The 12,058-nt window shown below is 46.8% G+C and overlaps 1 protein-coding gene across 1 annotated transcript in view; it reads right to left on the reverse strand.

Annotated features, from left to right (window-relative positions):
- The window catches only part of ITGA11 (integrin subunit alpha 11), a 133,109-nt gene that overhangs the window by 88,399 nt on the left and 32,652 nt on the right, over positions 1-12,058 (reverse strand). Inside the window, exon 2 of the mRNA XM_027553060.1 lies at positions 5,351-5,462. Coding sequence (XP_027408861.1) covers positions 5,351-5,462 — 112 coding nt within the window. The remainder of the gene's footprint in view (positions 1-5,350; positions 5,463-12,058) is intronic.

Genomic DNA, 12,058 nt, shown 5'->3' on the forward strand with positions numbered 1-12,058 from the left:
GGGGTCGCACAGAGTCGGACACGACTGAAGTGACTTAGCAGCAGCAGCAGCAGCAGCAGCAGCACCCTGAGATAGGTCCTTTCATATGTACTTTGTGTGAGAGCAAACAGAGGCGTTTGCTGAGAGGAGGAGGCTGAGAGAGCTTCTCCCAAGGTCTCCGTCCAAGTGCCAATCTTTGGTCTTCAGACCCCTGCTTCTGTCCTTCCTTTGAGGTGCCTCCTGGCATGAACGTCAAACAACAGGCACCACTGAAGTCGTCCCTGTGCGTATCTGCCAGCCAGAGTCCCACAAACGACACAAACATTGACCTCTCTTTTCCCATTATTAACATCCACAGGACCTTACATCTGGATAAAACTCTTGGAATGCTGCCTACAGGATGAGAAAAATGGGGGTCAGGGGAGCAAGAGAGGGGAAGCACCCGAGTAGGATATGCAGTGGAGCCCATGCAAGTGAGAACAGGGATTCCTGAAAGGGTCTGTGTGCTCCTGTCTGTTCTGCAGGAGGTGCAGCTCCCTGGGTCTCCAAGGCCTCTCTGTATCTCTCAGTTCAGTTGTGGCAGAAAGCACGCTCAGGGCCAGTGGCTGCAGTGCAGCTCTCTCCCAGGATGCTTCCGGCTGCACTCAGACCAGCAAGAGCGACCTCGTGTCAATTCTGTTGTGCCATTCTGCTCATCTGAGCCCAACTTCCAAGACCTCATTCAGTGTTCCTCTTCTATGAAGCCCTCCCAAAGACTTTAGCCACAGAGATTTCTCCTTGCAAACTCTGGCTGAATTTCTGCTGTGAGCAAGACATCTGGCTAGCTGCTCGCAGCCACAGGGAGATGAGACTAGTATTCGATAAGTGAGGGGAGCCCTGGGCCTAAATGACTCCAACACAAGGTAGAAAGGGACTCGGGCCGTCAGAGAGAGAGGGCTTGGGCAGGGTAAGGCCATTTTAGGCTGGGAGAAGGATCCAGAAAGCCTTCATGGAGAAAGTGGTCTTACAAAGATGAACATAATTAACACCAGGCTGTATTTTGTCTTGCACTGTTTTTTAATTTTTTCAAGGATTTTAGTGTCCATTCTTCAACTAGCCTGTGAGTTATTTAAGAGTAAAACTAAGTCTTACTCATACCAATATTTTGCAGAGTCTAGTAAAACATATTAACAGAAGCTTAATAAACAAATATTGGTCAAAACAAATTCCATCTTAGAAAAGCCAGTTCCAATTAATCTTTAACTCTTCATACCATGTAAAGGATATGGATGTTGTACTTTCCTGTACAGTAGAAATTAACAGTATATTGTAAGTCAACTATACTTCAAAAAGATAAATATTAAAAAAAGAATATAGATGATGTGCCTTTTATGTCTGGGCTGGCTGAGAGAGGTTCAAACCATTCATTCAATCTTTAAAAGTATGTTCTTTTGAACTTCATACCCCTGATTTCTGTAAGACAATAAAGTAGACAGTTACTATCCATCTGATAAAAGTTATAAAAAGAAAATATATATTTCTATGGGTACAACTAATCTAGTGATGGGAAGGGATGGTCAGAGAAGGTATCTCAGGGAAAGTGATATTTAAGTTGATTAAAGAATGTGAAAGAGGACTTTGAATTCCAGCCATTAACAACTATGAAAGCTAGATAAAATATATGAAACAATTATATTCAGGTACCAACCAGCAGTCAATACAGAGCTCAGTACTTGAATAAAGGGAAGCACAGGCTCTAAACCCACATCCACTCAGCTTTCTCGATGAGGGTACTTTTCCTGCTGCAGCACAGGGAACAAGAGTCCAGACAGAGAACAGCAGACTCGCTGGGTGGAGGAAACAGGGATTGGAATGGGGACTGAAAAAATGACCAGGATTTGGTGTGAGCAGGTAGAAAGGAGACAATCACAGAAGAAAAAGGCCCCCAAACTCTGCTAACATTTTCCATCAGGGTCCTTGGATGACCCCTAAGCTGTGCATGTATGGTGTGAGATTCTGGAAAATTTATCAGAGAAGTGGGGCAGAGATTTTAGAGGCTTCCCAGTACTTGGGAGATGTTGGGGTTCATGCCTAGTCAAAAATAAATTTTAATGAATGCTGTGGGCTTTCAGCTGAGATCCCCCCAAATTCGTGCCTTAGGAGTAAAGACTGCGCCTTAGGAGTAAGTGAAAGAAAGTGTTAATCGCTCAGTTGTGTCCAGCTCTTTGTGACCCCAAGGACTGTAGCCTGCCAATCCCCTCTGTTCATAGAATTCTCCAGGCAAAAATTCTGGAGTAGGTAGCCATTCCCTTCCCCAGGGGATCTTCCTGACCCAGAAGCTGAACCTGGGTTTCCTGCTTTGCTGCAGACTGTTTACCATCTGAACCATCAGGGAAGCACCCTAGGAGTAAGGGCAAAACTAGATGATACCTGCCCTAACCAAGGCCCAAACGAAGCTGTGGTGAATTCTAGGTGGTTTCACCAGTGTTCTAATTGCCTATCAGAGCAAAATGTAGCATTATCTAAAGGAGGGTAACAATCTATAGCTTCTACTGTGTACTAGTCGCAATATTCTGCACAGAATTAAAAAATATACACTAAACAGGCAAAGAATCAGGAAAAAGTGACTGGTAACCATAACGTAGAATAGTCACTAGAAACAGAGCCAGAGATGCTCCAGATATTGGAGTTAGCCAGGGTTTTCAAAATAACTGTTATTAATATGTTTTAAAAAATAGAGTAAAAGATGGACAAATGGGAGAAAGATTATTTTAATAGAATTAGAGTCTATAAAAAATCAAACAGGGATTCAGGAATTACAAAATAAAACATGTAATTAAGAATACATTGGATATAAAAGAATTTTTTTAAAAAGAATACATTGGGTGCATTTAGCTGCACAATGTACCTCATGAATATATGAGGTATATAATATACATAGAAACAAAGTTCCTGAGAATATGTCAATGAATAGAATCACACACACACACAAACACACACACACACATGAATACATGATGTCCAAGTAAAGTTTATCCCAGGAATAAAAATTGGGCTTAATATTTAAAAAATCAATCTATAGATGTAATTAACATTATTAACAGAATAAAGAAGAACCACATAACATCTCAATCTTTGCAGGAAAAAAATGATAAAATTCCATAACTATTTATATAACACACACAAATAAACCTCAGAAAACTAGGAATAGAAGAAAACCTCCTTAATCTGATGATATCACAACAAACAAACGAATAAACTATAGTTAACATCTTATTTAATTATGAAATATAGTCTTCCCTTTAAGAAGGGAAATAAGAAAAGCACGTTCAGTATCCCAACTTCTATTCAACCTAGAACTGCACATCCTAGCTACTGCAATTAGGCAAGAAACAGAAATAAAAGCTATGAAGATTAGAAAAGAAGAAATGAAACTACAATTAGTTCAGATGATCTGCTTGTATACATAAAAATATGTAAGAATCTACACACGATAGAAATAAATGAGTTTAGTAAAATTGCTGGATATAATGTAAATACACAAAAATCAGTTATATTTTACTGTACTAGCAAAAGATTGGAAAATGAAATAAAAGCATTCCAGTTTTAAAAAAGAACAGTCCCTTTTAATTAACATAAAATACCAAGTACCTAGGAACCAAAGTAATAACAGATATGCAAGAATTTTACACTGAAAATTTCAAAGCCCTATTAAGAGGAGAAATTTTAAAAACTAAGTAAGTGAAGGTATATACATGTTCATAGATTGGAAGACTCAGTATTGGTAAGACTTCATTTCTCCACAAATTGATCTACAAATTCAACGTAATCCCAATCAAAATGTCAGCAAGTTTGATGAGGGGAAATTGACAAGCTGATTCTAAAATTCATAGGAAAACACAGAAGACCTAGTATAATCAAAACAATCTTGTCAAAGAGGAACAAATGTGAAGAATTCACATTACCTAACTTCAAGACTTTCTCTGAAGCTACAGTAACCAAGGCAGCTTTCTATTTTATAGATTAAAACAGAGGCTAGAAATAGACCCATACGTATAGGGGTCACCTGATTTTCAACAAAGACGACACTACAATTCAGTGGGAAAACAGTCTTTTAAGAAATGGTGCTAGATCAACTGGATATCCATATTTAAAAAAAAAAAACACCTTTGACTTTTATCTCCCATCTCACACAAAAATTTATTTGAGATGAACCACTGACTTAAATGAGAAAACAAAAACATCAAACTTCTGGAAGGAAAAAGAGGAAAGTATCTTCATGATCTTGAGAGAAGCAAACATTTCTTAAATGGGGTACACAAGACACACTATAAAAAGAGTGATAAATTAGACTTTATTAAAGAACTTCGGTTCATAAAAAGACACCTCTAAGGAAATGAAAATGCAAGCTACAGACGGGGGGAGTTCTTCGCAATGCTTTTCTCTGACAAAGAATTTGTATATAGAATATACATATTTTTAAAGTTTTATAAATTATTAAGAAAAACACACACAACACAATTTTAAAAATGGGCAAAAGACTGAATCAGACACATCATAAAATAGGATACCCAAATGGCCAATAAATTCACAAAAAGTTACTCAACATTGTTAGTCATTAGAGAAATGCCAGCTAAACCCACCATGAGATACTATTGGGTTGGTACAAAAGTAATTGTGGTTGTTACATTGTTGAACCTTGCTGTTTGATATTGAAATAAATAAATGGGGTGTGTGTGAAAATGTTCTACAACTAATTTGAAGTGATGGCTACACAACTTCGTAAATTTCAGAAGAACTGAACTGACGCTTGAAATGAGTAAATTATATAACATGTACAATATAATCCAACAGTTATATTAGACATAGGAGGCTGACCCTTCCTGCCTCCTGACTGCCCCCGCCCCAGGGAGGTCCTCTCCCCACACTTAGCCTTCTCTCGCTTCCCTTTGCCCCACTGCGGCCTCTGTTTCAGCTTTGAGCACACACATCCATCCTTGCAGAGACACCCCACCTTCCACAGCTCTCCCAATAGCCACAACCAGAAGCGCTGCCCCCGCTGATGAGAGCCTGGGGCCCTGAGAGGGGATGAGAGGGGGTGATTACTGGTTCTTGGTGCCTGCTGCCTGCGCTGTCCCATAACCAGAAGAAAGAGGGTGTTCATTCCCATTTCTCAGATGAGAAGATGGAGGCCTATGAAGGGGATGCTCATGGTTTCAAAGACAGGGCAGATCCTAGGCAGCTCCTGACCTGCCAGGATAGGAAGTCAAGGCCCTGGGAAGGGGGGCATTTGCATGCGAGGGCCTGTGCTGTCAGCCCATGGGGGGCCTGGGTGGGGGGAGGTGCAGGGCTGTGAAGGGGGGGCAGGGGAGGGGTGGCAGCTCTCACTCACCACTTCCTGCCGCTGATGTCATGCTGCTGCACCGTGTAGCCAAAGAAGGCGGCCCTGGAGCCAGGGATGACTCGGGGCTTCTTGGTGTCCATGTTGAAGGTGGCTGTGAACCCTGAGAGGGGAGGAGAGAGGTCAGGTAGGCGGATATCCTGGTCCCAGGGCCATGACCGGCAACCCCCAGCAGATCACCTACCTTGGAGGGTCTTGGCTGTGGATGGAGTAAGCTCCTCTATCCTTGGGGAGCTCCCAGTGTTGGTTAACATAGCCCCTGTTTGGGAAGCCAACAATCTGATGGGAAAGGCCCAGCCCCTGCCCTGGGGGGAGTCAATCTGATAGGGGAGGTACAGGTCTAAAGCCTCCTCTTAGAAACCAGGCAGGTCTGAAGGGTAAGACCTTGTCCTTCCCCGAAAGAATCCCTGGTCTCACAAGGAAGGGACAGTGCCTGTCCTCCTCCATCTCTCCTTTCTCTAACTCTGCTTCTAACTTCTGCTGGTCTCCTCTTGCGTGGTTTTGTGTTTTTTTTTTTCCTGTCTTTTCCCTCCTCTCTCTACTCCTTCTCCCTTCTTTCACCTCTGACTGCTAAGTAGTCAGGGAGCTGACTTCCCACCTCTCTTGCCATCCCCTTTGCCCCAGCCAGGCCCGGGGTCCTAGTGGCCATGGCTCCAGTTCTGCTGGCTGACCCTCTCCTTCTGAATCCACCTGCAAAGCTCCACCTGGCTTCAGCCGGGGCCACTGCTCAGCTGCAGCAGCCAAGGCACAGCAGGCAAAGTCCCGTAAAACCCTTTCACCTTGGCCCCTGGTTGGTCAATTAACTGATTCTGCTTAGTGGAAAGCCTTGGGGCAATTGGACACGACTTAGTGACTGAACAACAACAACAATTAATAGAGCACAGCAGACAGAATATCATTGCCATTCCTCTCATGTGTTGACCATTATTGCCTTATTTACAAAGCCCAGCCACGAATGAACTTATCAGCCTGGTCAGCAGCAGGCAGCCCTGGGGAAGAGGGCCCGATCAGGTGAGCACAGGAGGATGAAGGATCACTGGTCCTTGGCCAATGTGGGCACGTCACAGAGCAGAGAGAGACACTGGTGTTACCTGCGGAACTCTCCAACTCTGCCCCAGAAATGGTGCATGCACACGCATGTGTGCACATCCAGAGAGGCACATATGTGCACGCACACATGCCCACACACATACATGCACAGGCCATACACATTCCCTGACTGCAGGGGAAATACTTCAATCTGGCTCCCCGGGGCCCTCTGGAAATGTCCCCTGGTGGTCCGTGGTCCTCCCATTCTTGTACCCAAGCCCAGCAGAGTGAGGGGACCCTGAGCAAGAGGCAGCTGTGCCTGGCAGTCAGGAAATCCAGACCCACCCCACCACTCCCAGGCCGGCAGGGAGGTGAGGACCAGTGAAGTCAAGAGTGTACATTGTGTCTTCAAGGTCTTCTCTACTATCAGTGCATCTTGGGTGAACATGGCCGGAAGGATCCTTCCAAGACCTGCTGGATCCCGTGACTCCAGCTGCATACCCTCCATTGGGTTCCCACCAACCCACAGTCAAAGCCAAACTCCTTACCTGCCAGGCCCTGTGATTCCCCAAAGGAACCCCAGCTGGCTCCCTCAGCCCCTCATTTACTCTTGCCCCCCTTCCTTCTGCTGTAACCACACTGTTCCCTTTCCTGTTACTAGAATGTGTCAGACCTGTCCCTGCTCAGCGTCTTTGCCCTGGCTGCCTTTCCTTCTGCCTGGATGCTCCTCCCTGAGTTACTAGCAGGGCTCACTCCCCCACATCATTAGGGTCCCTGTTTCAATGTCATCTTGTCCATCACTAGGACACCCTGTCACTCTCATCTCCCTTCTTCATTTGTCTTCATAGCACTTATCCCTAACATGTTACAGAGTTATCTGATTGTCACACAGCTGATATTTCATAATATTCATATGTCCTCTAAGTGCCGAGAGACACTGCCCAGTGTCATATACTTAGTGCCTTGAATCAAGATCTAGGTCATGGTCAGTGGTCAATAGATACTGATGGAACGCTTAGAGACCAGGACCTGCATTTGTCTGGGATGCTGTCTCCCCTCAATGAGGAACAGGAGGGAAAATATTTACTGAGCACTAATATATTCCTGGCACTATTCTAGGTATCTAACCAGTATTTTTATATTACTTATTTAAATCACACACCAACCCCGTGAAATAGATATTATCATATCTCTGGGAGGTTAATTTGCCCCGAATCGCTCGGCTGGGAGGAAGTTAGAGCACTTCCACGATCAGATTGCTTGGGGCACTAGGCTCTGTGTTACCCCTGGGAGAGGGTGCAGGAACATTCTTTTCAGGGAAAGGTGTCTCCTTTCTTGCCCTCAGATCCCACCTCCTATGTCTTTGGGTTTGGTTGGGGTCAGCAGATGGGAGAGGAGCCAGCGGCCCTGTGCTCCTCCATTCACTCTGAGGGGGCTCCGTTGAGAACAGGTCCTATCTCCCCCAGTACCCACACCCCCAACCCCCTGGGACAAGATTAGCAAAATCTGGCCACAGGGAGAGGGCAAACACTCTCAAGGCCAGGGCATTAAGTTACAAAGTACAGGTTTCTTCTTCAAGTTGGCATTTGCTTCTGACCAAGCGAACCAACCAGAGTACGGATTTCCTAAAAGTGATGTCAAGTCTGACACCCTGACCTTGTCTCCTGACAAGATCTCGGGACTGCTCCCCTGATGGTGGATGGCTTTCATTCTCAGGGAATGTACTCTTCTCAGAGACTTATGAACCCCAAGCACCAGCAAAACAAAACAAAATTGTTTCTGATGGGAATCAGCAGGCCGACTGCAGAGACTCCGGGAGCCTGGCTGGGCAGCTGGCCACTTCACTGCCCTTGATATTGATGACAGAGGGGGGAAAATGCCACAATTCCTGGGCTTGCTCTCCTGCGGACTGTGGCCAAAATTACATCAGCTGCTGCTCCCTTTCTCAGAAGCTTATCTTTCTTTTGAAGAAGCATTAGCCAGTCTCAAGAGGGCACTGAATCCTCAGCATGGCGTGCGAGCACCACTGGGTCTCAAACCCACTATCTAGGCCAAGGCGGAGGCCATTGACCCATTCCCAGGCGGGGTGGCCCCATCCCAGCTGCTGAGGCATGCCGGCCGACACATGTCCAGACCTCCTGTGCTCCCTGGGGAGTGCACGCTAGAGCTTAGGGAGGCTCGGCTGAGCAGCAATGCTGGGCCACTCCACCCTATCCCAGGACTACCCCCCACTGCTGCCACTAGCTTCCCAAGGGTCTTGGGAGAAAATCCACAGTCCCCACCTGGCCCCAGCGCCCTGTGAGCCTCCCTGGCCTCTTGTCAAGTCTTCCTCTGGGTGCCTGTGGCCCAGGCCCTAGGGCTGTCTTTCTGCTCCCATTTGGCTTCCTCCTGTCTTGGGGCCTTCGCACATGCTATTTCTTCTGCCGGAGCCTTTCTGATGAACTCTCCTCAGAGAAGTTCTGATCTTCTGATCTGATCTGCTCTTCTCCTTCAGATCTCAGCACACATGTCCCATTCTTCCACCTCCCCAGGGAGCTCCTCTGACCACCCTCACTCCACCATTACATCAGATCTTGTCTAATGATTTCAACACCCCTTGAATTCACTAACAGGTGACCCGTGACCCCTCCTTTAGAATTACCTGGTTAGTAATTATACAGAGCAGGTACGATCATTTAATTAGTCCAATCTCACCACCAGGACAGTGGTGCCATGAAGGCAAGATGGGGTCTGTGTAGTGATTGCTGGACCCAGCACCGAGGTGGGGGCTGGCCTCAAACACTGCTGAACCACCTGAGGAAACCTCAAAGAGATAAAGTACAAGGTGGCCGCCTGAGTGCCAGGTTGGGAGAGACAGCTGTGGACCAGGGGGTCAGGAAGCCTCTGGAGATATGACCTGGCCTTGAAAGGTGATGTGCAGGAATCAGCGAGGTGGCCCAGAGGCAGGAGTTCATAGTGTGAATGTGGGGCTATCAAAGGAGAAGAGAACAGCCTTTCTGGCCCAAAGTGTCAGGAACGGCCTGGTTCCTCCTGCCCTCCTGCCAGATTCTCTGAGGGTGAAGCCAGGCCTAGAGAAAACCTGGTCTTGAGTTCGGGGTGGGGGGCTTGTTAGAAGCCTGGCTCCAGCATTCATTCATTAGTGGCTGATCCTGGGCCAGGAGCTACTCCTTTCTGGTCCTCCATTTAGTCATCTATAAAATGGGAATAATAATGCCAACCTCACTGTGTGGGTGACAAGACTGAATGCAGTAACTAACCCGTGGCAGTGCTTGGTCCATGGAAGGTACTCAGCAGATCTTGGAACTGAATCGTTTCCCTGCTGTCTGAGCTGCCCCAGTGCCTCTGCCCACGCTGTCCACCCTGCCTGAAGGCCTTTCTTCCCTTCTTCTCAAGCATCGAGGCTCAGCTCTGATGTCCCCTCTCTACAACATTCAGAGCAACATCCCTCTGGGTGGCTCACTGCCTGTCGCCTTCTATCTTGAATGACAGGAGTTTCCACATCTTCCCTGCTCTCTTCTCCAGCTATACACTATTCAGGGCAACATCCAGGAATGACTTTTTATCTTTTTACCCTGGCCCTATCCTAGGAATATGCAGAGAGACTTGTCTGATGGATTTCTCACCTTCTGAGAAACTGTTCCCAGAATCAGGGCCTGTTGGTCTTTTTCTCCTTAGTTTACTTCCTAGCTCTCTGACTGGTACAGACAGTTCCTTACCATTTAGATAATAATAAGAAAAATTCCAGTGTACATGCACAAAGAATTCACTAGGCACCAGGTACTATGCTAAATGTATTTAATCCTCACAACAACGTTTACATTTATGTATGTATTTTTGGCGGTGCTGGGTCTTCGTGGCTGCATGCGGGCTTTCTCTGGCTGTGGTGAGGGCTTCTCATTGCGGGGGCTTCTCTTTATTGTGGAGCACAAGATCTAGGGTGCGTAGGCTTCAGTCGCTGTGGCACACGGACTTAGTTGCCTACCAGTATGTGGGATCTTCCCGGACCAGGTATCGAAACGATGTCCCCTACATTGGCAGGCAGATTCTTACCCACTGGACCACCAGGGAAACCCCACAGCAGCCTTTTGAAGTAAGTGTATCATTATTCTCACTTTACAGGTGAGGAAGCTGTTGCACAAAGAAGGCAGGTAGCTAGGAAGTGGAAGGATGCCCTTGGAGACCTCATGAGTCCTGCCCCCTACCTGCCACCATCAAGCCTTCCTCCCCACTGTGGTCACTTGAGCTCCTCACTGCGGTGGTCTCATCCAGGTTGGTCCTCCTCCCACCTGCCCCTTCTTAAAAACTCACTCATCTTGGGTCCCACACCCTGATTCTGCCCACTAGAGAGCTGACAGTGCATCCCTGATCACAGTAGGTGGAATACACAGGACCAGGTGCACTAGATGGATGCAGCCAGAGTCCCAAGAGCCTTGAAAGTCTGGATGAAGCACCAGAACTGACAGCAGGAGGAAGCTATCCTGGGGAACCCGAGAGTGACCATCTCTCAGGCACCATCCATCTGCCAAGCCTCTGCTCATTCTCTGGGCCCTGCTCTGGGTTGCAGACACACCTGTGTAAGCAAGAGCTTTTGTTTGCCTTGGATGCTGGGAGCTGGGATGGGGGTGACGGAGGATGAAATGTTATCAGAACGCCCTTCCCAGTTCTACATGGGGCCCAGGAATCTTCAGGTCTAAAAGCAAATCCCAGATAGGGAATGGAGGGGGCGTAGCACGGCGGGAGAAAAGACCCTGACTCTGGCCAAGTAAGAAGAAATGGTAATGTGGACCTCCTTCTGCTATAGAAAACACAATCACACATTCCAGCCTGAGTTGAATGAGCTCTAGATGCCTGACTGATTTTCATCCTCTGCATTGCTGCAGCAAATACCAAAAATGTGATGGTTCTGGCTCCGTCATCATCCCAGCTGTCTTTTCCTTCTCTTTGGGGCCATTGTTTCAAAGACAGGAATCTAAGAAGGCAGTGCTAGGTTTGGGAGCATTGCTGGCAAGGCCTGAGTCACCTCCCCATCTCTAGGCCTCTGTAGAAGGCACAGGCGAGATATGAGAGAAGAGATGGGGGGTGGGGAGAATGTGATCCCCTCATCAGAGAGGGTTCTGACCAGGAGGAGAAAGGCCTCCACTGGAGAGGAGGCGGCTGCAGGTAAGGGAGCCCTCTGACTCTGGGGATCCTGCCCTTGGGGGCCTGCAGCCGTCACAGGAGACCTAGTAACTATGCCTTCCCTCTGGAAGCTTCCAGTGGATGGAAATCTGGACCCTGCCCTTGAGAACTGCTGGGGCATCAGGGGAATGATGCTGCACTGTGAGTCTCCTTCTGCCCACACCTCCGTTCACGGAGGGGTTTAGAGAATAGTTAAATGTTGAAGTTAAAACTCAATGCTGAAATCTCGAGAAAGAAGAATGGAACTGGAGGAATCAACCTGCCTGACTTCAGGCTCTACTACAAAGCCACAGTCATCAAGACAGTATGGTACTGGCACAGAGATAGAAATATAGATCAATGGAACAAAATAGAAAGCCCAGAGATAAATCCACACACTTATGGATACCTTACCTTTGACAAAGGAGGCAAGAATATACAATGGAGAAAAGATAATTTCTTTAACAAGTGGTGCTGGGAAAACTAGTCAACCACTTGTAAAAGAATGAAACT

This window comes from Bos indicus x Bos taurus, chromosome 10 (genome assembly GCF_003369695.1).
Source record: "Bos indicus x Bos taurus breed Angus x Brahman F1 hybrid chromosome 10, Bos_hybrid_MaternalHap_v2.0, whole genome shotgun sequence".
NCBI lineage: Eukaryota > Metazoa > Chordata > Mammalia > Artiodactyla > Bovidae > Bos > Bos indicus x Bos taurus.